We start from the raw sequence: 26116 nt of genomic DNA on the forward strand, positions 1-26116 counted from the left end.
CAAGTTTGCAGTGGATTTCAAAATGTCAGGCTTCCTTTGAATAATGGAAAGCGTAAAATTAAATAATCTCACATTCAAAAACATGCAATTATACACTTGCAAATCTCTCTTTAAAAAATGAAAATAAACATGGGGAGCTAAGAGAAAGAGAAAGAAAAAATGGCCTGGCTGTCTTACTCTCTATACTGACCAACGACCTAAAATCTACGAAGCGACATTTAAGGTCATCTTCTAACATCATTTACGAAGGGAAATAAAGGGGAATAATAAGGGTGAAGGGAAGGAGGGAAAGAAAATTCTTTCAAAAACCTTCCAGGTACTCACCCTTGTGAAAATTGTTGCAAGTAACCTGATAAAACCCTGGCCGATGCGGCAAACGTTACTCGTTCCATTGACCAGAGCACAGAAAGTCTTGTGGAAGCAAACTGTCCCAACAACGCTTAATAGAAATCCTCAGTGAGCCAGGGAACAGGGAAGGGAGCATTACTGAGAGAAAATATATTCCAAATCCAATTATTTATTTCTTAAGACCATGAAATGGATGGCATATTTCTGGAACATTTGCTAAAATCTGGCCCAGAGTTGCTCACAAGTGTTGAAAAATCAAACAACTAAATCCTAGGTCATGATCTCGAGACACTTGAAGTTTGGTGTCCATACAAATCTTGCACAAGTTAAGGATAATACCAGGCTGTTCCATGCGGTTGGAGCACTGAGCATGTCAGGGATAAAAAGAGAGAACAGCAAGAAGGTTGGAGAAGTGGTCTGGGACTGATGTTTAGAAAGCTTAAATGCCAGGCTAAGAAGTTGGGCTTTTATTCATTATAGATTATGGAAAGTGGCCGAGGACAACCGTCACCTGGATCCATGCATTGCAACAAAGACAGTAACTAACAAGCCAGGAAAGGGAAGCAGAGAAGAGCCCAGAAGCATAAAGGGCCAGAGACAAGGTTTCAAAGAAAAGCAAAACTGCAATCCCAAGTAAACCTGTACTGGGGGGAATGGAAGGAAAGAGATGGATTGTAGTCCCATCTGAATAGACAAAGGCAGCCTTTAGCGAAGGGTGGAGGAAGAACAAAGAAAGAAGCACTGAAGGATCCTGGGACATAATAAACTCAGTCACAAGACAGAACAGGTTTGCAGAAGATGATTTTAGTTCTTGACACGTTACGACGGAGACGGCTGGGAGAAACCCAGAGAAGACTGTCCTCAGCAGACGGAAAGACAGCCATCTGGTCATGGATTCCAGGAGGGTCGAAAGGGCAGGGGGAGGAAGGGAGCTCAGGGCAGAAACCAAGCAGGGGCCTTCAGAAACAGGATGAGAATTAGCAGAACTCAGGGTTGTGCCAAAAAAAGAAAGGGAAGCAGTGACGAGCAAGGATCCCATGCTGCAGAGAGGTGAGGCAGGGGAAGACTGAAGAAGCATCACTGGTGTTGACCATTAGGAAGGGGCCAGTGGTAACTTTATGATTTCCTGGGAGCCATAAAGATGGAGCCCGAGCTGGAAGAGTGAATGAGTTCTAAGGATGTGGCACCTCATACAGGATATTACTTGGCAGTAAATTCATGGAGGTTAAATAGCAATAGGAAGGAAAAGGATTTTGGTTTCCTTGTTTATTTGTTTGGCATTTTTTTAAACATATAAATAATATTAAAGAACACTCGGAGCTTAGTAAAAGAAGCCAGAGAGGGGATTAAAAAGTCAAAATAGAAGAGAGATGACAGGTGACGAAAAATGAGGAGGAAAACATCAAGGAATCCTTCACAATTAAGTTCTTGTTCACTGGATGAGCTCTGTAGGGTGGTTGTGCTCTGAAGACAGAGAGAGAGACACAGCCAGCCTCTTGAAAGCTTTGGAACCTTTGTTTACAAAGAATCACAGGAAGAGGGAGAATGCCTCATATTCTAATCCTTGTGCAAATGCAATTCATATTTTAGACTTGAGAGAGAGAAGGGATGTGATAAAGACAGAACTGATATAAGAGCTGAAACAGGGACTAATTCCAAGCAGACCAGAACAACACTTACATTTCCAAAGTATTTGTCCAGCAACTCCACGTAACGATGCACGATCTCTAGTGTCAAGAGCTCATTGTCCTGATTTTCTACAGCACAGCAAAAATATAAACTAGCATACCTTGAAAGGAAAAACACGAAGAAAGAAAAGTAAAATACGATGACACATCCAATAACCTGAAGATGGTGTGTTCTGCAGTGAATATGCGAAGCTCCCTCTTCTCCAGAGACTCTCCCCATCCAAATCCAAGAAAGAAGTCATCATTCATCACATCCAATAGCCTCCCAATATGTGAAAGAGAATATATAAAAACAGTGGCCATTGGGTTATTTCAGTTAATTATATGAAAGACTCTCAACATCATTTTGCCCTGAGGAACTATCATCAGGGAGACCGAGTCCTTGGCCCAGAGTAATGGGGGTGTCTGCTCATGCCCCTCCCCTGCTTGTGAACCATCCTTTCTAAACTTCAAGCCCCCGACCCAGGCTCTCACCTCACACTCCTTCTGTATGTGACCCACCCTCAGTCCATCCAGTCCATCCTCCTGCCTAAAATCCTCTTTCCCACCCCCATCTGTGTAGTTAATGCCAACTTCCCCCCTTAGCTCTGAGCTTGGATGTCTTTCCTCTGGGAAATCTCTAACCTCGCAGACGGGACTGGATGCCGGGCTCTGCACACCCGTGCCTCCCCCAACAGAGCAGCTAGTGCTCTTCATTGCCCATTTCATGGCTTGTCTCTGCCCCACTAGGTCACTGGCTTCCCAAAGGCAGGTGCTGAGTCTGCCTTGCTCACCATCATGTTCCCAGGCGCTGCAAATAGCTGTTGAGAGAACTGCTAAAGCCTATTCTTTATACAATGGCTCAAATCACAAATGAACTCAAAGTTTTAAAAAGCCAGCAAGCAGAGAGTAGGGACAAGCTTCTTGTTGACAAGTGCTTCCTGGGACTCTGCCTTGCCGTCCCTGGGATGCTTATTAAAAGGGGCTTTCACTGACATCTCTCCGGATGCTAGTACTAAAAGCTTTAACCTTGGACCCAGCAGAAGCAGCTTTGCCCGGGCACTTCCTGGTAATTTACTCCATTAAATACAGCCTGCCAACCGGCCTCTGTCTTTGCCTTTCAGGTTTTATAAACACCCTTTGCAAGAGCCTTCCTAATGTGCATTTTCTTTCTGGGAGTGGCAGGAGGAGGTTGAATGCAGGGTCAGGTCAGCTGGGTTCTGGTCCAGGCTTAGACATGAATTATCTGGGCCTCTATGAGCAAAATGGCTTTACCTCTTAGGGTCTCAGTTTCCTTACCCATAATCTAAAGTTGCTCACCAGTATGGTCTTGCTATGGCAAGCAGGTGCAATAATGAGAGGATATATAAGTTTTAAAGCCAGAAGGAGGGGCGCCTGGGTGGCTCAGTCTGTTAAGTGATTGCCTTCAGCTCAGGTCACGATCTCAGGGTCCTGGGATCGAGCCCCAACTCGGGCTCCCTCCTCAACACGGAGTCTGCTTCTCCCTCTCCCTCTGCCTCTGCCCGTCCCCACCCCCGCTCATGTGCTCTTTCTCAAATAAATAAAATCTTTAAAAAAAATAAATAAAGCCAGAAGGATATGGATTTGAATCCTGACTCTCCCAATTGCCCCTTAGTTCCTGTGACTGAAGACTAATTACTTAGAAACTCTCTGTGGCTTCAATTTCCTCTTCTGCAAATCTGAGTAATAATGGCAGTAATAAGAGCTGCCCTTCTCTCTAGCACCTTAACCTGCATTTTGTCCCATAGCATGTATTACTAACGGATAAGGTTTCATTTGCCTAACCGATGAGTATGCTCCATAAGAGCAGCATTGCTCCTGTCGTTTGTTATGGCATCCACCGTCATTAGAAGTGCTGGAAATGTAATAGGTGCCCAGAAGCTATTTCGTGAATGCACTTGTACATTATCCACATGTAGATTACATCCCTAGAATCCATCCTGGCACATGGAAAGCCTTTCAATAAATGAGAATTCTTTTTTGCTAGTCTACTGATACGAATATTTGGGCTCTAGGCTCCAAAGATTTCAGTAAGTGATGCAACTGGTGTCAACTGGTGTTGTAATCGAAAATGTTCAGGATTAAACAATCCAAAGCAATAATGAGAAAGACAGTTCTCATAAAGTTACTCACACCTTTTATAAACAAGTTTTAGCTCCTTCCAGTCAATAAAGCTGCTTGTCCTCTGACCACGAGAGAGAATAAGCTGAACAATTTCCCGGGTGATCTTTTTCCTCTCTTTGTCAGGGAGAGTCGTGTACCATTTCTGCAGCCGTAATTTCCCCTGTCGACTGAAAAGCAATATGAAATGTATCTAGAACAAATAAAGGACAGAGAAAAACAGAACTTGATCAGCTAAATCATTCTACATAGACACTAGATATTAAATGGCAGGGTTTACAAATGATGATAATTCTGAACAAATGAAAAAATTCTCACCAGCATGAAAACTATCTCATTTGAAAATTTCATTTAACCCATCTGAGAACAAAGAAATGTATGCATCCCAAACATGGCTTATTGATATTAGAGGGGAAGGATAAGAGTTTAAAAAATTATCCCTTTTGGGAGTCACAAAGTTATTATAGGCAGAAAAATATATAAAGGAAGTATGTAACTCTTTTAAGAAAACAATAAAATCTTCCTTCACAAGGCAAAAATAAAATGTTAATAACAGTGGAAGAGTTTACTTTAAAAATTACATCCCAGTTCCATATCAAAACTATGGCAACATAGTGATAATAGAGGAGGGAAAAAAGGGAGAGAAAGGAGGGAAAGGAAGATAAAGCACTAGGAAAGGGTGAGAAAGCAAGAAAGGGGCTACATTCTGTCTTTTTTTTTTTTAATAAAAATTGTATATACTGAAGGCATACAAGAGAGTGATCTGATACACATATCTATAGTGGAGTGACTATATAGTCAAACTAATTAACATTTCATCTCCTCACATGGTTACCATTCATTGTGTGTGTGTGTGATGACAGCCCCTGAAATCTAATCTCTTAGTAAATTTCCAGTATTCAATCCAGTATTATTAACTATAGTCATCACCACGAACAGCAGATCTCTAGAGTTACTCATCTTATAACTGCAACTTTGTGCTCTTCAACAAACATCTCCCCATTTCCCCCACCTCCCCACACCTGGGAATCATGGTTCTACTCTATATGCCTCTATGACTTTTAACTTTTCAGATTCCACATATAAGTGAGATCATGCAGTATTTGTCTTTCTGTGTCTGGCTTATTTCATTGAGCATGATGTCGTCCAGGTTTATCCATGATATCATCAATGACGGGATTTCTTTCTTTTTTATAACTGAAAATATTCCATTACACACACACACGCACACACAAAACACACACACACAACACACACACATATAAACCACATTTTCTTTATCCATTCATCTATCGATGGACACTTAGGTTAATTCTGTATCTTGGCTATTGTGAATAATGCTGCAATGAACTTGGAAGTGCAGATATCTCTTCAAGATACTGATTTCATTTCCTTTGAAAATACACCCAGAAGTGGGATTGCTGGATCACACAGTACTTCTATTTTTAACTACTTGAGGAAACTCCATACTGTTTTCCATAATGGCTACACCAGTTTGCATTCCCACCAACAGTGTTCCCTTTTCTCCACATTTTCACCAACACTATTGTCTTTTGTCCTTCTGGTAACAGTCACTTTAACCAATGGGAGGCGATCTCCTATGGTTCTGATTTGCATTTCTCTGATGATTAATGATGTTGAGCATCTTTTCATATACCTGTTGGTCATCTGTATGTCTTCTTTGAAGAAATACCTGTTCAGGTCCTTTGTCCATTTTTTAATCAGGTTATTTATTTTCTTGCTATTGACTTCTTTGAGTTACTTCTATATTTTGGATATTAACCTCCTAACAGATACGTGGTTTACAAATATTTTCTTCCAGGTGGCCGCTTCATTCTGTTGATTGTTTCCTTTGCTGTGAAGAAGCTGTTTAGTTTGACATAACCTCATTTGCCTATTTTTGCTTTTGTTACCCTTGCTTTGGGGGTAATATCCAAAATATCGTTGCCCAGACCAACCTCATGAAGCTTTCTCCCTCTACTTCTAGTAGTTTTGCAGTTTCAGATCTTACATTTAAATCTTAATCCATTTGAGTTGGAACTCATTAATCCACAATGAGTTCCCATTGTGTGTTCTTGGCAGCTTTGTTGAAGATCAAACTAAGTGTTAAATGTAAGCTCTTTACCCCACTTTGTGGCTAACTTGGCTGAGAGCTTTAGAATAGACCATCTCATGTAACAATTGTCTTTGTCATTATAATAGATTTCTAACAATTTAGACAGTACGTTGGCTATGCTTCGAAGCAACCCGATCTTATTTTCAATTAAGTTACAAAGTGTGTATTTTAAATAAAGGCTTATATTTCAATGCATTTTTAAAGATTTAAATGAATGGAAGACACCATAACATGTAAAAATTTACTTTGGTACCTTGGAGGTTCAGCAGAGATGCTTTTCAGAAATTGTCAGATGGTATAATATTTATTTGATGGGAGATTAAGTTTTCTCAAGGCACCATGTGAGAAGTAGTTTAGAATCATAATTTATTTCAGGATGCCTGGGTGGCTCAGTCGTTAAGCATCTGCCTTCAGCTCAGGTCATGATCCCAGGGTCCTGGGATCGAGCCCCACATCGGGCTCCCTGCTCGGCGGGGAGCCTGCTTCTCCCTCTCCCACTCCCCCTGCTTGTGTTCCCTCTCTCGCTGTGTCTCTCTCTGTCAAATAAATAAATAAAATCTTAAAAAAAAATCATAATTTATTTCATCAAGTTTTTGCTTTCTTTTCTTTTTTAAAAAAATAAAATTCAGTAGGGGTTAAGTGTGTCAGGGAGGGGAGAATGATATATACTGGAAGCCAAAATAATTAAAATTTTAAAAACTTTTTTTAAAGATTTTATTTATTTGTTTGAGAGAGAGAGAGAAGGAGCATAAGGGGGGGGAGTGGCAGAGGAAGAGGGAGAAGCAGGCTCCCCGCTGAGCAGGGAGCCCGACAAGGAGGGACTGGATCCCAGGACTCTGGGATCATGACCTGAGCTGAAGGCAGATATTTAACTGATTGAGCCGCCCAGGCGCCCCTTTAAAAACATTTTATAAATAAAATATTCACCTTTTATTGAAGAGGTTTGGCTCTGAATATCAGGGCATAGGTCATAAAAACCCAGTAGGTGGTGATATCTGAGGACCAAAAGCAACCAGGCTCTTTCCTCAGAGCTCCTCCTACCTCCAACCTATAGAATTTGAGGTCTTCCTTAATAAGGTTACATTCTGTCTTAGAAAGAAAACATTTCAAGTCAGGAAATGACAGATGTTGGCGGGGATGCGGAGAAAGGGGAACCCTCCTACGCTGTTGGTGGGAATGCAAGCTGGTGCAGCCACTCTGCAAAACAGTATGGAGGTTCCTCAAAAAGTTGAAAATAGAGCTACCCTATGACCCAGCAATTGCACTACTGGGTATTTACCCCAAAGATATAAATGTAGTGATCCGAAGGGGTACGTGTACCCCAATGTTTATAGCAGCAATGTCCACAATAGCCAAATTATGGAAAGAGCCCAGATGTCCATCGATAGATGAATGGATAAAGAAGCTGTGGTATCATATACAATGGAATATTATGCAGCCATCAAAACAACAACAACAACAACAACAACAACAACAAAATCTTGCCATTTGCAACGACGTGGATGGAACTAGAGGGTATTATGCTAAGCGAAATAAGTCAATCAGAGAAAGACAAGTATCATATGACCTCACTGATATGAGGAATTCTTAATCTCAGGAAACAAACTGAGGATTGCTGGAGTGGTGGGGGGTGGGAGGGATGGGGTGGCTGGATGATGGACGTAGGGGAGGGTATGTGCTATGGTGAGCGCTGTAAATTTTGTAGGACTGATGAATCACAGACCTGTACCTCTGAAACAAATAATACATTATATGTTAAAAAAAAATAGTAGGAAGGGAAAAATGAAGAGGGGGAAATCGGAGGGGGAGACAAACCATGAGAGACTATGGAATCCAAGAAACAAACTGAGGTTTTAGAGGGGAGGGGGGTGGGGGGATGGGTTAGCCCGGTGATGCGTATTAAGGAGGGCACGTATTGCATGGAGCACTGGGTGTTATACGCAAACAATGAATTATGGAACACTACATCAAAAACTAATGATGTAATATATGGTGATTAACATAACAATAAAAAATTTAAAAAAACTAATGATGTAATGTATGGTGACTAACGTAACATAATAAAATAAAAGAAAAAAAAAAGAAAACATTTCTTAGAACAAGGACTTGAGAACCAAGACATCACAAGTGAGGAGAAAGCAAGTGTGAAAGCTCTGCTCATCTAGCAACTTTAAGAAACATCACCCTCAGTCTGGAATTTTAAATATCTGCTGAGAACACAGCATTTTCTTAAATACCCATTTCACTATCAGCCCAGGTATAAATAATTCAGTAAGGGAACACAGTCACTGTTTTCTAAGAATTAAACTGAGAAAGGTATTTTTACTTCCAAGAAGAGATCATCCTAAAAGTGACATTCTAAAAGTACAAGGTGGAAAAAAAATAAAAAATAAATAAAAGTACAAGGTAGAATGGTGATAGAACCATAAAACCTCAGGATCTTGAGAACAAGGCTCAGCTTTGGATCATCACCAATGGATAAGTCTATTCAATCCAATGTCTAGCAGATGGTCAGACTTTCACTAGAGAAATGAAATCCACATATTTTTCTTAGTGCTCACTTTGCATTTCCTCTCAGAAAAGATTTTTTCTTCCCATCTAACCTAAATCTCTTCTGTTACAGTTTAAGCCATTTTTCCCTGATTTTATCCACAGAGTAAATTAAAAGACAGGATGTCACCGCCCCGGGAGTAATAACTAACTCTACACATATTTGAAGATAGCCTTTCAGGCTACCATGAATCGTCTTCCTTCCAGGAAAAATAACCCTGGTTTCATGTTGTCTTCTTATTGGTTCTACCTCCAGATCTCAAAATCATGCTTGTTGTGATTCCTCCCAGATTTCTCCATAGGCTAAATGTTACTTTTAATTGAGGGGACTCAGATGATACCCAAAGTTCCAGTGAGAGGCTGGAAGTAGGGCTGAGTTTCATTGTGGATTACTTTCTAGTTCTTCTACATTGCAACAGTCTCTCACCATCAGGCGCCTCCCTTCTTAAACGTGGATCAACAATGTAGGGCAATGAACAAAAAGCAAATCTTTATTCTAACAATGAGTTCAAAGAGAAAGGATGATCAGGAACCTGATACACACATCTGTAAAGCCTATATAAAATATACAAATACATTCTAAATTCAGAAGAAGCAACAAATTGATTCAAATTTATCCTATAATTGCCTTGCATAAGACAGTGTTGAGAGATTTAGCCCTCTCGAGTTCTGCTCCGAGACAGAACATAGCTTGTGTTTGTGGTATCTGGTGTCCGTCACACGTCCAGAGTTAGCGGTGTGGCTTGAGAGAACCAGCAGAATGAATTGTAGTGACTCACAAGAGTTCATCACCTCCAGCAATTAATTTTAATTTATCAGTTTAGTCATTCAAGGCATATTTGAATAATATGTTTCAAGAGGTTAATCAAACACCTTTATTGATTAGCACTAGCTAATTTATTAATTAATTTGCTCTCAAGAGTAGGAGGAAAGCAATTGGAAGGGTTTTTTTTCAATATTCACAAAGAGCCAACAAGTGATGTCATAAACAAACTTCATCTGACTTCAGAAAATAACACCCAGACATTCCCCTTCCATAGTACTGCTGAGATAAAAGGAGTAATGGAGAGGCTGACTGGTAATACCCTTCTGGAAAATGCTAACTCCAGAAATAACCATAAAATCCAATGAAGTATGTTGAGTGAGGTTAAGTTCTTAAATTTAGCTCAAATGTTTTGGCCTCAGGTGGACACTTAGCTTCACCAAGATCTCCCACTCCTATCCCAGAAGCCCTTCTGAGGCGTCTGGTTCTGTACCAGATGATCCTTTAAATCCAAACACGTCCGGTTAATCCAAGCATTCTTTGTCCTCAGAATGTCCACTAGTATAATCCTTGACCTAATTCGGTATAGCCCAAATTTGTCACTTTGACCCAGAATGCAAACTACTCCGGGCATTTTTGTAATTCTATTTCTGAAGCATGTCCAGGGAGGTACCCTTAGGCCTTTGCAGGAAGCACAAAGCAGACCAATACCAATCTACTTAGCCTTCTTCGAACCAGTGTTAGCTTCTTCCTTCCCGTTGAAGATAAAAGGTGAAAGCATCCGGTAGCGCTTTGGGTTCTTAATGTTTGTAAATCTCCCTGCTCCTGAGCAGGGAGTAGTAGACCCACAACCAGCTTCCAAGAAGAGAGGCATCCAGGGACCTTTCCCTATCCCCAACACTGTCACCTCACAAACACCCCCTACTCAGGGCTGGCTTGTATTATAGGATCTGAGCTGCAAATACAAACCCACAGAATATGTTCCTTTCCTCCCATTCCATCCACTTGACAGGCCCTTCCTCTGATGCCCTGTAATACATGACACATCACTTACACACTATTTCTGGAGTCCTCACCTTCTCAGCCCCTTTTCTTCTGCAGCCACTCTACAGACTCCCAACCCAGATCAGCCCATCCACTCTCATCTCTGCTTCTCCATCGAGGTATCAGGCACTCCTGAGAAAAATCACAGAAGACTCTACAGATTGGTACTACTTTAGGGGTACGATGGTCCAGCTCAGTGAAATCTCCAGTGGTACTTGGAAACTCTCCATCTACCTCTTCACGTAAAGGGTTGCTAAGCAACTCCCCCTTCGTTATTGCAAGTCACCACCAAGCCCCTCCTATTCCTTACCTCCATCCTTACTCCCTGACTCTGGGAAGATAAAAGTCAAGAGAATAAAAATCATTCCACAGGGTTTCCTTAGCTCCTCACATGTGGACAAACTCAGTCACCCCCACCCCCACCCCTGCCAACTTACTTTCTCCCTATGTCAGAGAACAAAATATCATCTCCCGTCCTGGCCGCCCACCCTCACCTATGTCTTCGGGAATGTGCACTCAGCATTCTGACACTGGCCCTCCCGTCTGAAACTCCTTACATGTAGATACTGAATAATTCTTAAGTCTCTCTCATGTTTAAAAAACAACAGTCCTCTGGAGAATCCCAACCTTGACTCAGCCGTCAATGTCAAGTCCAAAAAGTGCCCACATCTTTTGACCCAATAAGCCTACTGTTTAAATACGTTATTAAGGATGTGCCTTAAAATGCAGATAAACATTTAGGTGTTAGTGCTTACTGTAGTTTTTTATAGTAACACACAAACAATAATACTGTAAACTACCTAAATTACCAATAATAGAGAAATTTTGAAATGCTATTTGTTAAATGATTTCAGTAAGTGAGAAGTCCTGCATTATAATGTTACATAAAGAAAAAAAAAAAAAAAAAAGAATATAGGGCGCCTGAGTGGCTCAGTTGGTTAAACGGTTGCCTTCGGCTCAGGTCATGATCCCAGTGTCCTGGGATGGAGTCCCACGTCGGGCTCCCTGCTCAGCAGGGAGTTTGCTTCTCCCTCTGCCTCTCCCCCGACTTGTTCTCTCAATCTCTTTCAATGCTTTCTCTCAATGCTTTCTCAAATAAATAAATAAAATCTTTAAAAAAAAAAAAGAATATAGGGCGCCTGAGTGGCTCAGTTGGTTAAGCGACTGCCTTCAGCTCAGGTCATGATCCTGGAGTCCCGGGATCAAGTCCCGCATCGGGCTCCCTGCTCAGCGGGGAGTCTACTTCTCCCTCTGACCCTCTTCCCTCTCATGCTTTCTATCTCTCATTCTCTCTCTCTCTCAAATAAATAAAATCTTTAAAAAAAAAAGAATATAAAATAGTACCCGTAGTATTACAGCAACAATTTATACTTACAGAGACATTATATAAAGGAAAGACACGAACTTGTTCATAGTGTTTATCTTGGAAGAGTGGAATTATAAATGTTATTTTCTTCTTTGTACTCACCTGGAATTTCCCAAATCCATATGCATGATTTTATAATTAGAAAAAAAATGCTTAATGAAAAGAATATTAGCAAGTTCAATAAAAATCAGTCAGCATTCTATCTGAAGGCCAAATACTAAGTAAATATCAAAGTGTTTTTGACAAATAAAACTATACCTCAAGGAGACTGCACAGTACTGGCTATTCAAGAGCTCCTGCAGACAGACAAAGGCCCCCCCACCCCTCTGGAGCTCACAGCAGGTGTCCTGGCCATGGGACTATGCCTGCATAAGGACAAGGAAGGTAGGGAAAGAACATGCAAAAATGGTCATCGTTGCCCTACTAAGGTGGGGGCCCTGGTAGTTATTTTTCTGTAATTTCAAAACAATGCTTTTAATTCTGGCCATGAAATAAAGAAAGGGAGAATGAGCAAAAGCGTGAGCCAATAGTTTAGGCTTTATTCACATTAACTAGAGCATTGCTTTTATAACAGGCTGACAAACTCAGCGCATCACAATCAGTAAGTTTTTAATTAAAAAAGGACAGAACAGAACATAGCAGAGTTATGTATATTAAGGGTGTGTGTTTCAAGAAACTTGTTCCTATAGCATATACTGGGCGGTAGTGTAAAGTGCATTTCTTGCTGTTGATTGTGGCTAACGGAAGGAGAGGAGCAGGGAGAAGGACATGGGAAAGAAGTTAAGGACAAAGACACTGCTGCGCCTAGTGAAGAGGTCGTCCACAACAACGAGGCAAAGAAGCAGGGAAAAATATGTTTATGCAAAGCTAGTCAGTAGGGAAATGTTAACAGAACAAAACAGCTCTTGACTCAGTATTAATACTGAAGCTCTAGAGAATGCCAGGGACCAGAAAGAATATTCCCATAAACATAACTGTTTCCCCAATAGGAGAAGCCACCATTTGCGATGGATCTCCAGGTATAGCAAACCACGACATCGTAAACAGTGAGGAAGATGACTTTCAGGAAGGGCAACATCAGGCCGAACAACTAAGTCAGCTTGTGAAAAACAGAAAGATGCCCTCTTTGGAGTAGGAAGTAACTCAAACTTCTTTTTCTCAGTGCAGACAAACTAAATAAGCAAGTAAAATAGAGGAAAATGTCTCACTCTGTCATGGGTGTGACTATCCCCTTAGAACAAATAGGGGGAAAGTAAACAGCTGGATGCAGGAAGAAAGCAAGGAGAAAAGAAACTCTCACACGCCCTTCTCAGTCTGCACGTTTCTCCAGAATCTCGTCCAGTTCTATTCTTTGCTCATCATGGGGACTCAATAAATATGGGTGGGACTGTCGAATTTTGAGAAATGGCACCGAGCCCTGTAATAATGTTGCATAGAGAATTGGGTTTTCTATAAGGCTTAGAGAACATCATGGTTTTTCTTGAGATGGCCTTTTTTAAAAGCCCGAGATTTTATCGGGCCTTGTAAGTTTACAACTGGAATTACTTTTCCCCAGATGCAATAGATGAGTTGAGCACTTGGATCTTCCAGATCTTCTGGCAGCTTACCCTGACTGGTTTAACAGTCCTCTGGCCCGGAGAGCTGGAGAGCATCCACAAACTGAGAGATGCAGCTACTGTTCTAGAATCAATTATGAAAGTGTTACACACAACTGGTCTGGGCACGCGTTCCTTCAGGGCTACCCAGTTTGTATTTGCAGGAAGGGATGAGCACTTAAACAATCACACTGTTTTCCTCCTTCCTCCAAGCCTGCTTTCAAACCTGCAAGGCCATCCCTCCAGGGCTGCTGCCTCTCAAGCATCAGAGAGGCTTCTGGAAGGTGAAAAGGGACACCCACTGCGTCTTTACCAGCCCCATGTACTCCCCTGCTCATGGGGCTGCAACCACAGAGAGCTCCCTCTTCCACAAGCCAAGCTATTTTCTCTCTGCAAAGGCCATTTGCTTAAGTCTTTAGTGAGGTACGCTTTTTATAGATTTTACCAGCATGCCCTGAGTGGAAATAAGATTTGCCAGACTATGCTTTCCCAAGAGTCATTTACGTAACTTTTTAGGATGAAGGTTCGCTGACAATCTGTCAGTCCTCTAGCTTAGTGACCCTTTGAAACAAACTTCTTACCTGCCAGAAATTAAAATAATACTTCTTTAAAACCTGCTACATGCTATCCAACCAAAATTGTGTATCTCAACCACTGTTCCAGATTAGGTCCAGAGTATGCTATGCCTTTACCACTAGGCCAACCCAAATCTGATTAAGGAAATGTATCACCAGGCCAGGCCTTGGGGGCTGCAACAGTATCACACACATCAACTTCTGTGCAGAGTCTAGTGCAGAGTAAACTCTTAATGAATGCTTGCTGTTACTAATAAGTCATCCAGGAGTTGGCTCCATCCATTTATATTGTCATTCCTCTTCACTGAGGCAAGCAACACATTCTCTGCTTCCTCCTTTGGAATCACGGCCCCTCCATCGATTTTCCCTCATTGGTTCCCACATTGGGACAGAAAGAGTCTCTGACAGGCATTCCTCAGGGACACAGAGAGGCATTCTGCTGATTCTTTGGGTAATCATAAACCATCCAGTTTCTAGCCGACCTGCTTCCTACCTAGTCCCCTCGGTTACCTTCCCAATGCTCAAATAATGTGGTTGCCCCAAAGATAGCCCAAACTTGCCCATAAGTCATTCAGAGCCCCTTTCTTTTGACTGCTGACCCGTGGTCTTCTGGTTGTGTATCTATTAATTCTCTCCACGTTCTCTGTAAGGTGTTTGCTTTAGGCTTCCCCGTTTTTTTCACCTTTGTGTGTGGGTGTGTGCCTCCATTTTCCTTTTCCACAACTGAGTGACGGCATTTCATGTGTTAATTCCTAGTGTTCACTTTCTCTCTCTCCCCACCAGTTCCTATTCACCGGGGCGGCAAGGTTTAGCAGGAACCACGGGGCAGATATGGCCCTCAACCAGCCATCGTTTCCCCCCTGCAGGCCCTGTGCCCTCCCCTATGAAACCGGAGAGCGGGGTCACATACTCAAATACCTTTCCAGGGTTGGGCACAGAGGCAGGAAACCTTTCAAACGAAGGTAAAGGTTCAGGGTAATGTAATAGGGGGTGGAAGAGACAGAGTGGCACTGGAAATCACACGTCCTGACTGAAGGGACAGGCACAAGTCAGCCACACTAAGGTATTGCCAGGGAAAAATATCAGCCAGTATTGCTGGGTCTTCAGATTGGTTTTTTTTCCAAAAGAAGCCTGAAACCTGGATGATTATGTAAAATATTGGGATAATTTTAATGTTGGCAATTAATATTAGTACTAATACTAACAAAATAGTACTCACGCTAAGCAAAGCACACTGTGATGGCTGTGGGCTCGAACTGTATTTGGGCTGCAGGCCTCGTGTGACACTGCTGAATTAGGGCACAGCTGAAGTCCCCTATTGTACTAATGTCATTCTGTAGCATTTGGGCATGCAGTGGATGTCCTTTCCTTGTGATATCTGGCTCTCTCTGTTTGAGGAAGCGGCCCTCTGACCTGAGAAGCTTGCTTCCACATCTCAGCCCCATATTACTTCAAATCTTTTGTGAATCAGAATCTCCTATTAACTTAATTCATCAAATTGTATAGGTTTCTTTTCCTCAAGATTTCCAGCTCTGGTTTCTGTTTCTATAATAAAAGAAGATAACACTAAATAGAAAGCAAAATCCACACAATCTCGGAATCTCATTTTTGGCTCGTTGTGTCAGCCTTTTTCCCCAAATTAAAATGCTGAAAAGAAAGACATTAGCCAATGTCTTTCAATTCTTTTCCTGATCCTTTTACACCATCTGGTGGCAGAACAGTCTGCTTATAACAAGTGAAATGCCCAGTGAAGAAGGCACAGCGCCAGGCCAACGAGGTGAGGAGGAAAGAGGAAGAGCATCAGAGGGGCAGCAAGAGAAAAGGAAGAGAGGAATGAGATCAGAAACAAAAGTTATAGGTAATCCACAAATTAAAGGATGAACTGCTGGGAATCAGCTGATGACCGTTTATGTACAACTTTAAAGCTCCTTCTGTAAAGAAAATTCCTTATAATATAAAACCATCTGTATCCATCTACCTATATTTTACTGCACAGCAGTGTTTACTGGAAGGAAGGGAGGGAGGGAGGGAGGGAGGGAGGGAGGGAGGGAGGGAGGGAGGGAGGGAGGGAGGGAGGGAGGGAGGGAGGGAGGAGGGAGGGAGGAAGGGAGGAGGGAGGGAGGGAGGGAGGAAGGGAGGGAGGGAGGGAGGAAGGGAGGAGGGAGGGAGGAAGGGAGGAAGGGAGGAGGGAGGGAGGGAGGGAGGAGGGAGGGAGGGAGGGAGGAAGGGGGGAGGGAGGGAGGGAGGGAGGAAGGACCTCCAGGCAGCAGCACACGAAGACAGGACAAGCAGCCTATTACGGGTTGGACTGCATCACCCCAAAATTTGTATGTTGAGCTCCTGCCCCCCAGTAGCTCAGAATGTGACCTTGGTCACTGCAAATGTCATTGGTTAAGATGAGCTCATACTAGAGTAGGGTGAGCCCCTACTCCAATATGACAGGTATCATTCTCAAAGGGGGAATTTGGACAGAGGCACGCCCACAGACAGGATGCTAGGGGAGGATGAAGGCAGAGTGATGCAGCAGAAGCCAAGGAATGCCGAAGATGGCCAGCAAACCCCCCGAAGCTAGGAGAGGGGCAGAGAACAGATTCTCTCTGGGTCCCCAGAAGGAACCAGCCCTGCTGAAACCTTGATTTGGAGCTTGCAGCCTCCAGGACTTTGAGATGATAAATTTCTGTTGTTTAAGCCAATCCGTTTGTGGTCCTTTATTACAGCAGCTTGCCTGTGGCTTTGAATTGTCTTTTTTTTTTTTTTCCTTAATCTCAAAAAGCATCACTGCTGTTTTCTATGCCATTACGGTGCATATCATAAAACCAAATCATCTACATTCCAAAGATAAGGTGGGCAGATTCCATTCAACTTTGCAAATATTTATTCACTGTCTACCACAGTGAGGTATTTAAAACGAAATAATCACTCATTCCTGGATTCACAAAATGCTGACATTAGAAAGGACAACAGAGCTGCTTCGGTGCAAACCTTCTCCTCTGAAGAGGAGAAACTGCAGACCCAGAACACTCACGACTGGACCCTCAATTGCGTAGCTAGTAAGTGGCAGAGTTAAAAAAAAGCTCCTGCCTCCCAGCCCAAGGCTCTTTGCACTTGGTGCCTTCAACCACTTTTTGTTTTCCAGCAAAGCTAAAATTACTACTCTTCCTCATTTTTTTCTACTTATGCAAATAATTATAACCAGGTGAGTCTTATGCTAACATCAGAGACTTACTTATAATGGTTGACATATGTTGGGCATGTGCTAGTCACCACGCTAAGCACTTTACATGCAATACCTCATTTAATCCTCATCAGAATGTTATTATTACCGCTATTTAATTGATAAGGAAACTGGGGCCCAAAAAAAGTGAAGTACCTTGCTCCAGGTCAACCAGCTGGAAGACTCCAGAGCTGGGCTTTGGTTCCAGAGCCCACCCTTTAAGTGGTTATGTAACATTGCCTCCCTGAAGAGAAAACAAGTCCCCTACATTGGCACCTAGTGTGCTGGCTTCACCACTTTTAAAAAATCCCTATGATATTGAACCACCCTTTGTAATGAGAAGGCAACATTTTTCCATGACTGCTTGAACCCTGTTTAAAGCAACTTTAAACCACAATGATGTTATCAATGGCGAACAAATAGATCTACCAGCAGCCAAGTTTCTGTTTGCTTCTTATAAATCACTGGTGCTCAATGAAGACAAACCACTCCAGGTCTCAGATCTTCTATCCCCAAATAGATCATAAATTCACTTATAGGTCTTCCTCTTTCAGAAAGCTCAAGCTTTATGCAAAGTCAAATGCAGCCAGTTGATTTTTTTAATTTATATCCAGGATGAGTCAAGAGGAGCCAAAATGGCATACAAAAGTTAGATGCTGTTACGTGAATAAATACCCCAATTTTGTGACACAGTTTTAGTGTTACTAAGTGTCACCTCTCAGAAGTCCACGTGTAAGTGCTTTTTGATTCATGCAACAATTCATTGGTTTTATCCTAATAGCATGACACCTAGCATGAGGGTAAAGGTGATGGGACCAGCCATATTATGTACTCAAAGAAAACGGCAGGTCACTTATTACCACTGGGGTGAAAATTGTATGCCTGAGTTCAGAAAACATGTGGGAAAGTTGACGTAACTCAAACAAGAGAGAAAGAGCCATGATGATGGACGTATTAGCTCCAAAAGATATTTAATAACAAATTTAATCTTCCTGGCCTTTGCAAGGTAGAATGGACAGCAGAAATGTGGAATGCAAGGCTGTCATTATTCAAAGTCAAGTAGAATGATGAATTGTGACCTACCCTATCCTGCATCTCCGCCTTCCAGGGCTAAACAAAGCCCTTGAAAAACAAAACAAACAACAGACCCAAAAACTCTTGTGATAACAGCCAGGTACAGTTAGACATGCAGAGCTTCCCAATCGATGCCGAGGTTCACACTCTTAAATTTAGGTCCCACCCATGGCTCAGGCATGACAGAACAGCCATCAGGCAGTGGCTGAGCACATGTCCCAAATGCTCCAAATTAGTGGCTGCAGATCTTCAGTGTAACCACTAATTAAGGTCACAACGCACACTCAAGTGAACACACCTGCTTTGCCAATGCCATAATTCCCTTTCTTCCAGTTTTCCAACTCACTAATTCCAAACTATGGGATGACAGAAAAGACCAGGATCTTCTGGATCCCATGGAAGGAAGGGAAGTTTTTAAAGTAAGGATATTAATGGTAAAATCTGCAAATTGTATTTGTATGTCCATCTCGAATACTGAATCTTAAGACTTAATCTTGCACAGTGTTGTAGGAAATGGGCATTTTGGTGCTGGTTAGTTGAAAACCACCTTCGGCCAAACACATGAAATTATACAGGCTTGAAACATATACAACTATAAGTCAAGTAAAAAGAGCCTGTGAGAAAATATTCATGGAGAAACCACCCCAGAAAGAATTTGCCTCTGAATAGCCCAGCAAAGAAAAGGCCAGCATTGAACAGAAGCCTTGGCAACTTGTCAGTGGGCTAAGGAAGAAAGAAAGAGTGACTACTTAAACAGGTTTACGTGCGATTTCCTGAAATACTTGTGGAGATTTTGTTTTCTACCATTAAGTTTACAACATACAGTGCTATGCTTCTGAAGTCAAGACAAAAGCATTTAGTCTCAAAGTTTATTCTGCCAAGTAAGTGATCCATAAGATACTTCAGATGTGTATCCAATACCATTCTAAATTACTTTAGAGTACCAATGCGTGCTCAAGTACATGGTAATACCTTATTGTAGTTCAAAATTCCATCTCCCTTCTTATATACTTCTTAAAAAATGTAGTTTGGAATATTACTCAGCCATAAAAAAGAATGAAATCTTTTTTTTTTTTTTTTTTTTGCAATGATGTGGCTGGAGCTATAGTGTATTATGCTAAGTGAAATAAGTCAGTCAGAGAAAGACAAATATCAGATGATTTCACTCATATGTAGAACTTAAGAAAAAAAAAAACAGATGAACATAGGGGAAAGAAACAAGGGAAGGAGGCAAGCCATAAGAGAGACTCTCTTTTTTTTTTTAAGATTTTATTTCTTTATTTGACAGAGAGGGAGACTGAGAGAGCACAAGCAGAGGGAGAGAGAGAAACAGGTTCTTCGCTGAGCAGGGAGCCCGATGCGGGTCTCGATCCCAGGACCCCAGGACCATAACCTGAGCTGAAGGCAGACACTTAACTGACCAAGCCAATCAGGCAGCCCCATAAGAGAGACTCTTTAACTACAGAAAACAACCTAAACTAAAGGCTCCTGGAGGGGAGGTGGGTGAAGGATGGATGTGCTAAGTGGGTGACGGGTATTAAGGAGGGCACTCGTATGAGCAGTGGGTTTGTATAAATCCCTAAATTCTACTCCTGAAACTAAAAATACACTATATATTAACTAACTAGAGTTTAAGTAAAAACTTGAAATAATAAAAAAAATATTTTTTTTTAAATGTAGAATGTAGTTTGGTATCTCGTAGGCTGATCCTTAACCTAATTTGCTTTGAAGTTTCAATGAGTTGAGGTTTTCTTTTCCTTTTGCTTTATGCTTTTTACCCAAGCAATATATACAATTCAGTTATAATGTTTTTCAGAACTCTTGCAAAGGATGATGATTCTAAGATTAAATCTGATACTTTGTGCCTTCACTAGTCTAAGTGTATCAGAAACCTCCATTTCTAACACTGATCAAGTACAGAATCAGATTTGTTATAGGAGAATGGATACTGTATGAAGTGAAGGTTAGAGAGAGAGAAAGAATGTCAAACTTCTAACTTCTAGAAAAATAAAAATACAGACAGACTTGATTACAAACACTAGAAAAACTGCATAGCTCTCCAGCAGGCATGCTTGCCAAGTTAAAAAGAAACCAGACAGGTTCCGAATGACCACATGCTTTCATTACTAAATGTGCCAAACCCAAATAACCCCTCCCAGGAATCCCTCCAGTAAAGTAAAATGCACGCCTTGTAAAATTCACAGTCACATTTCAGTTTTTGATATAAACAAAGGATTATTTTATATCATTTTGCCTATATATTTTTATATCATTTAGCTGATTATTTTTATATCATATTATATCATTTAGCTGTGTTTTAGATAATTTTTGCTGCCTATCATTTTTTTTCTTCTTCATATTTTTTTAGCAGGGGAGGTTGAGGGGCTGAGGGAAAGAGAGAGAGAGAGAGAACGCCACGCCGACTCCACACCCAGCATGAAGCCCGACACAGGGCTCGATCTCACCACCCTGAGATTATGACCTGAGCCAAAATCAAGAGTCAGATGCTTAACTGACTGAACCACCCAGGTGTCCCACTTTATTATTTTATTATCATTATTCCACAGTATACAATGTATGCTCCATGAGGTAGTCATGTAGTCTTTTGTGTATTGATGTATCCCAAGCTTCCAGAACAGTGCCTGGCACATAGTAGGCCCTCAATAAATGCTTTTTGAATGAATGAATGAATGAATGAATGTGGCAGATCTGCTCTTGTATGAAGACAATGAAGCAGTAATTTACTCAACAGTAGTAATACAAAAAAGAAAAGCTAATGTGTAAAATGTAATTATTTAGTTAACTCACAATAGAGCTGTGAAAATTTAGAAGATTAATGTTTAGAATAATATTGATGGGTTTTGAATTATGTCTAAATCAACCACTGCTTCACATCTTAATGGCAGAATTTTGCCTGTAGGAGAGAAGATAAATTAATTTCTTCCGGGTAATGTTGATATACTATCAGCATGCAAGTATATTCGGTGCCAATCTTTGGTAGATAAATCTAGGACAACAGATGAAAAAGCAACATAAGAACACTATGAATTTTTCTTCTTATAAACCTTATAGTAAAAGAAAAAAGGAATAATCCATCATCTATAGTCAAAGAAAATCTCCCTTAGCCCATTTACTGGTAAGACTAACAATCATGAAGTAATTGCCACAGGGATGTAACGTTTAGTTGATTAACATTTAACTTTTCAACTGGATACATAAAATATCTGTTCTTCCAGCACATTCGATATTATCCCTCCCAGAAAATGAGACAACCAACTATCAGAAAAAAGTTACAGCCAAAGGAAAAATCTTGACAGCACATAAGTAGACCAGGCTCTGTGCCTAGCATGTACCTAGATTACATGAATCACCACGGTACAGCAAGTAGAAAGCAAGCCTCTAAGGACATGTGAAACTTTAGGTAAGTAGGAAATTAAAAAATTTTCTTAAAACCATTCATTAGAGGTAGCCATTTCACTTTTTTGTTTTCCTGGGAAAACTTCTGTTTTAATTTCCAAGCCAGTATTTTCAGAATGGGGATCCAAACCTCTGTCAGCATCTATCCATTCATGTTCTCGTGCTTTTTCTAGGTCCTGTTCCAATGGCAGAGCGGCAGGACCCACCAGCCGACTCCAGAGGGAGTTGATAACAGATTCCATCAGCATTAGCGTCAAGGGGGCTTAATGGCGGTTTTCACAAAAATGTTTCTATAGCAACACTGAGAATGGCATAACAGGACACCATCTAACATCAAGATGCTTTAACATCTTTGACCATGGTTCTTCTCAAGTCTAGGCTATTTACTGAGTCTACTGGGTTTCCTACATTTTCTTCAAAAGCAATCTTCGAGGACTTTTTTGATTGAGAAATGAGAAAAGAACTATATGGACCAAGAGCCAAGAGCAAGATGTTTTAAAATCTCTATATGCACTAAAAATCCCAATGTTTGACCAGAAAGTTCACAAAACGCTAAAGCTAAATAGACTATAGGATGCAATCTGTAGAAACTCAGTTCTAGAGGAGAAGCTGCTGCCCAAAACTGTATCAGTAGTAAGCCGTTGAGTCAGGGTGATGGCCTGGGGATCCTGACCTCAAATACCATTGTCATGTGTTTGTGTTTGTGTGTGCACACGCACATGCATGTGTGTGTTTATTTTAATTCCAGGTTACAGCTGTCTTTTGACCAAAGCAAAATGCAGCTGGGCCAGTGAAAATTTAGACTTAGTGGCTTAATACATGACAGAGGGGAAAAAAATGATACCTGACCCCCTTCTTTCTTTTGCAGTTTTTGAAAGAGATGACTCCTAAGTTTGCAGCTGGCCCAAAGAAGCATTGTTATTCCCTTTCTTGAAATAACATGTGAAGTAATGTCTACTTACCTAAATGCAAAGATCTGCTGTTCCACTTACCAAAGAAATACTATGCAGAAAATGCTCAACAAATACTGTGTGAAGGATAGAAAATTCCCAATAAATTAGACAGCCATTATTTTTAATAGACCATTGAAGATTCCTCTCTTACTGATCCATTCACTGCAATATTCTTTTAAGAAGTGCCTTATTCTTTTATTATGGTTTAAATTTTGGCTCCATTTTTAAGGATTTAAGTTTTTTTATGGTAGTAAAATATCCGTGACATAACATTTCCCATTTTAACCATTTTTAAATGTATAGTTCAGTGTCATTAAATACATCCATAATACTGTGCAATTATCACTACCGCCCATCTCCAGAACTTTTTCATTTCCCCAAACTGAAACTTTGCCCTTGGCAACTACCATTCCACTTTCTGTCTCTGTGAATTTGACTACTCTAGATATGTCATACAAGTGAAATTACACAGTATTTGTCTTTTTGTGACTGGCTTATTTCACTTAGCATAATGTCTTCAAGGCTCATCCATGGTGTAGCCTCTGTCAGAATTTCCTTCCTTTGTAAGTCTCAATAATATTCCACTGTATATATTGCACATTTTATCCATTTGTCCATCAATGGACATTTGGGTTGCTTCCACTTTTGGGTGAATCATGCTGTTACAAACATGTCAATGACAAAGATAAATAGTGAAATCTGAGCAGCCCTGGTTAGAGATGTTGGGGGGCTTCGGGGATCTCCATGGAGCCTTGCTTGAACACCACTGTCTTATTGTTCAAATAGTGGAGGGAGGGGAAGGAGTAAAAGCAGGAATGTGCCATAAAGACAAGTAAACTGGAATCAAAACTGGTAATAAAGCCAATGACAAGATGGACTTTTCTTCCACTATTGCTTCATGTATGCCATTCTGACCTCTTATAAAGCCAGACAAGTCATCCTCAGAAGCAGAGGTGCCCCTCTGAGTATAAGGGTTGAAAAGGAAGGAACCAGCCTCACATCCACAAAGGATCTCAAACTTAGAATTGTGTCTTTATTCAGGAGGTCACAGGGAAGCCCCGGTGAGGCCAAAAGACAGAGACGTTCTTCCTACGGGACATAAGCTTGTGCCCATTTCCAGTCCAAGCTCCTGGCCTACACAGTGAATCAATATGTGTTTTATAAATCCTTAAAACATTTTGCAAAAGGGAAAATGAAAGTGCACAGTATTTTATGTATGTTACATGCATTCACTTGTTAAGCATAAGGCTTGAAAAAAGTGCCACAATATTTATAGCCTGGCTTAGCCACTTCGGTTTTTTTCACATGCCAGTGGCCTCAGAATGTGGAAGTGGCCGGGGGTTTGTGCCCCCGACCACTGACCCCCTGTGAGTCTCACTAGAAGGAAGAATATGCCGAGTAAGTTTGAGCAAAATCATGGAGAAGAGGCTGCAGAGGGCATATCTGGCATCACTGGGTATCTCACCCTCTCTCTGTTAACAAGAGGAAATGGCTATTCTCTACTCTTTGTTCTGCTCTGTCTAGTTCAGAGCTTGCAGCCTAGGAACAGAGACCACACCCATCAGAACTGCGTTTAACAAAGAGGCAAAAATGACAAAGGGTTGGCCTTTCTGTTTCTCAGACATCACCAAATTGTGAAACCAAACATATTTGAAAAGTAACACTTAAACCATTCCCTGGTCACCATTCCAGGCCGAAATAATCAGGAGCATGTGCCCAGAACCAGTTTTCCAAAAGCCCTAACAAGCTTCATGAACAAAATTCTCACTGATCATGGGAACATCTGCTATTTGCAAAACAGCTTCATGCTTCAAATACAGAAACTTATTTGTACTTCAATCAAAACGAGGTTTGCACATTAAACTAAAAAATACAGCAAGAATTCCAAGACCGTACAAGAGATTTTAGGCTCACAGTAATAACAAAGACCTAATTTTATTTTAAGTGAACATGATTTAATTTTTGACTTGGACTTTTAATTCATTTTACCAATTGGATTGATGGAGTTAGTAAAACAATACCATTGATTCTGTAAATGTTCTACCAACCACAATAGAAAATGTTTGAGTATCTTCTGCTATAAAACTAAGGACAGTCTTTGATTCTCCTTGCGTGGTAAATTTTAGTCGTGGGCTCCAGTGTAGGAGACATATTCTTTGGGAGGAAGAGTCTGGAGGAGGTAAGTCTAGGAGAAACTGTCCAGGGTTGATTTTGGACTCAATCCAGGGAAAGCAGAGAGACTGGGTTAAATTAATTCCAGAAAGACCCAAGTAACAATTCTTTTAGGTTTTGATTTAACCTTCAGATAACAATCATTTTCCTTAAAGGTTTATGAACCCACGTCAGACCACGGTACTAACCAACCTAAAATGAATGATGCACAGATTTATAAAACCTACTTAACATGTGAAACTTGTCATAAAAACTGAAGCAATGGGTCCTAGCTTCCTAAGAAATCTAAAAATGTTTTAATTCCACAGCAAAGAATTCAAGCACATAAACCATTCTTACGTGTACATTACTCTGCATTCCACAAAACACGATACTACCAGAATGAACTTCATCATCTTAGGTTAATTGGCTGCATTAGGAATGTCATGTAACATAGGTGATGATAAACCTCTATGACAGAGAGTGGATGATTATTCCTTTCATCTCCATACATTTGAGAAAAGCCTACTTCAGTTGGTCACTTGTCAAAAACAAATCAAGAGATCACAGGGCCTCTTTCTGAGCGAAGTCAGGGCTCCAGGCCATGAACATGCTGTGTCGCTAAGAGAAGCAGGAAGTGAGAGTAGCCAAAAGCCATCACAATCACGATAACCGCCAGCAAGGAACAGATAGTGAACGATGATTCGAGGCCCCAGACCGAGGTCCTAGAATACCCATGTCAGTGACTAAGCTCAAAAGCTAGTCAATGACAGAGAGGGATTCCAACACAGATAAGTCTGGCTCTAAAGCCTGAGGTCTTCCCACCAACCACACACCAATCCTTCCCACCAATCCGAGGCAGTCTTCCAGTTTGCATAGCATACATGAGACTGCTAGTTACAGGTGTTGAGCCTTCCTAGTCTGTGTTAAATAGGTGCATAACACTACCGTCCACAACTGTAGACTGTTCACAGAAGACTACAGGTAATCCTCATAACCTGGCAATTAAAATAGCCCATACTGGCAAGAGTAGCTCTCTATAAAAGACACAGTCCAATCAACCATGGTGTGGTCATTCCATGGCTGGAATGACAACCAGAAAGTGGCTTCAGGATCTACTCAATAGCAGCTTGTCTGAAAA

General features: G+C 41.1%; 1 protein-coding gene across 1 annotated transcript in view; it reads right to left on the bottom strand.

The window, feature by feature from the left end:
* AP1S3 (adaptor related protein complex 1 subunit sigma 3) overlaps window positions 1–26116 on the bottom strand; it is a 50797-nt gene that overhangs the window by 12378 nt on the left and 12303 nt on the right. Inside the window, exons 2-3 of the mRNA XM_027589695.2 lie at window positions 4172–4350; window positions 2029–2137 (exon numbers count right to left, since the gene is read on the bottom strand). Coding sequence (XP_027445496.1) covers window positions 2029–2137; window positions 4172–4350 — 288 coding nt within the window. The remainder of the gene's footprint in view (window positions 1–2028; window positions 2138–4171; window positions 4351–26116) is intronic.

Source organism: Zalophus californianus, chromosome 3 (genome assembly GCF_009762305.2).
Source record: "Zalophus californianus isolate mZalCal1 chromosome 3, mZalCal1.pri.v2, whole genome shotgun sequence".
Classification (NCBI taxonomy): Eukaryota; Metazoa; Chordata; class Mammalia; order Carnivora; family Otariidae; genus Zalophus; species Zalophus californianus.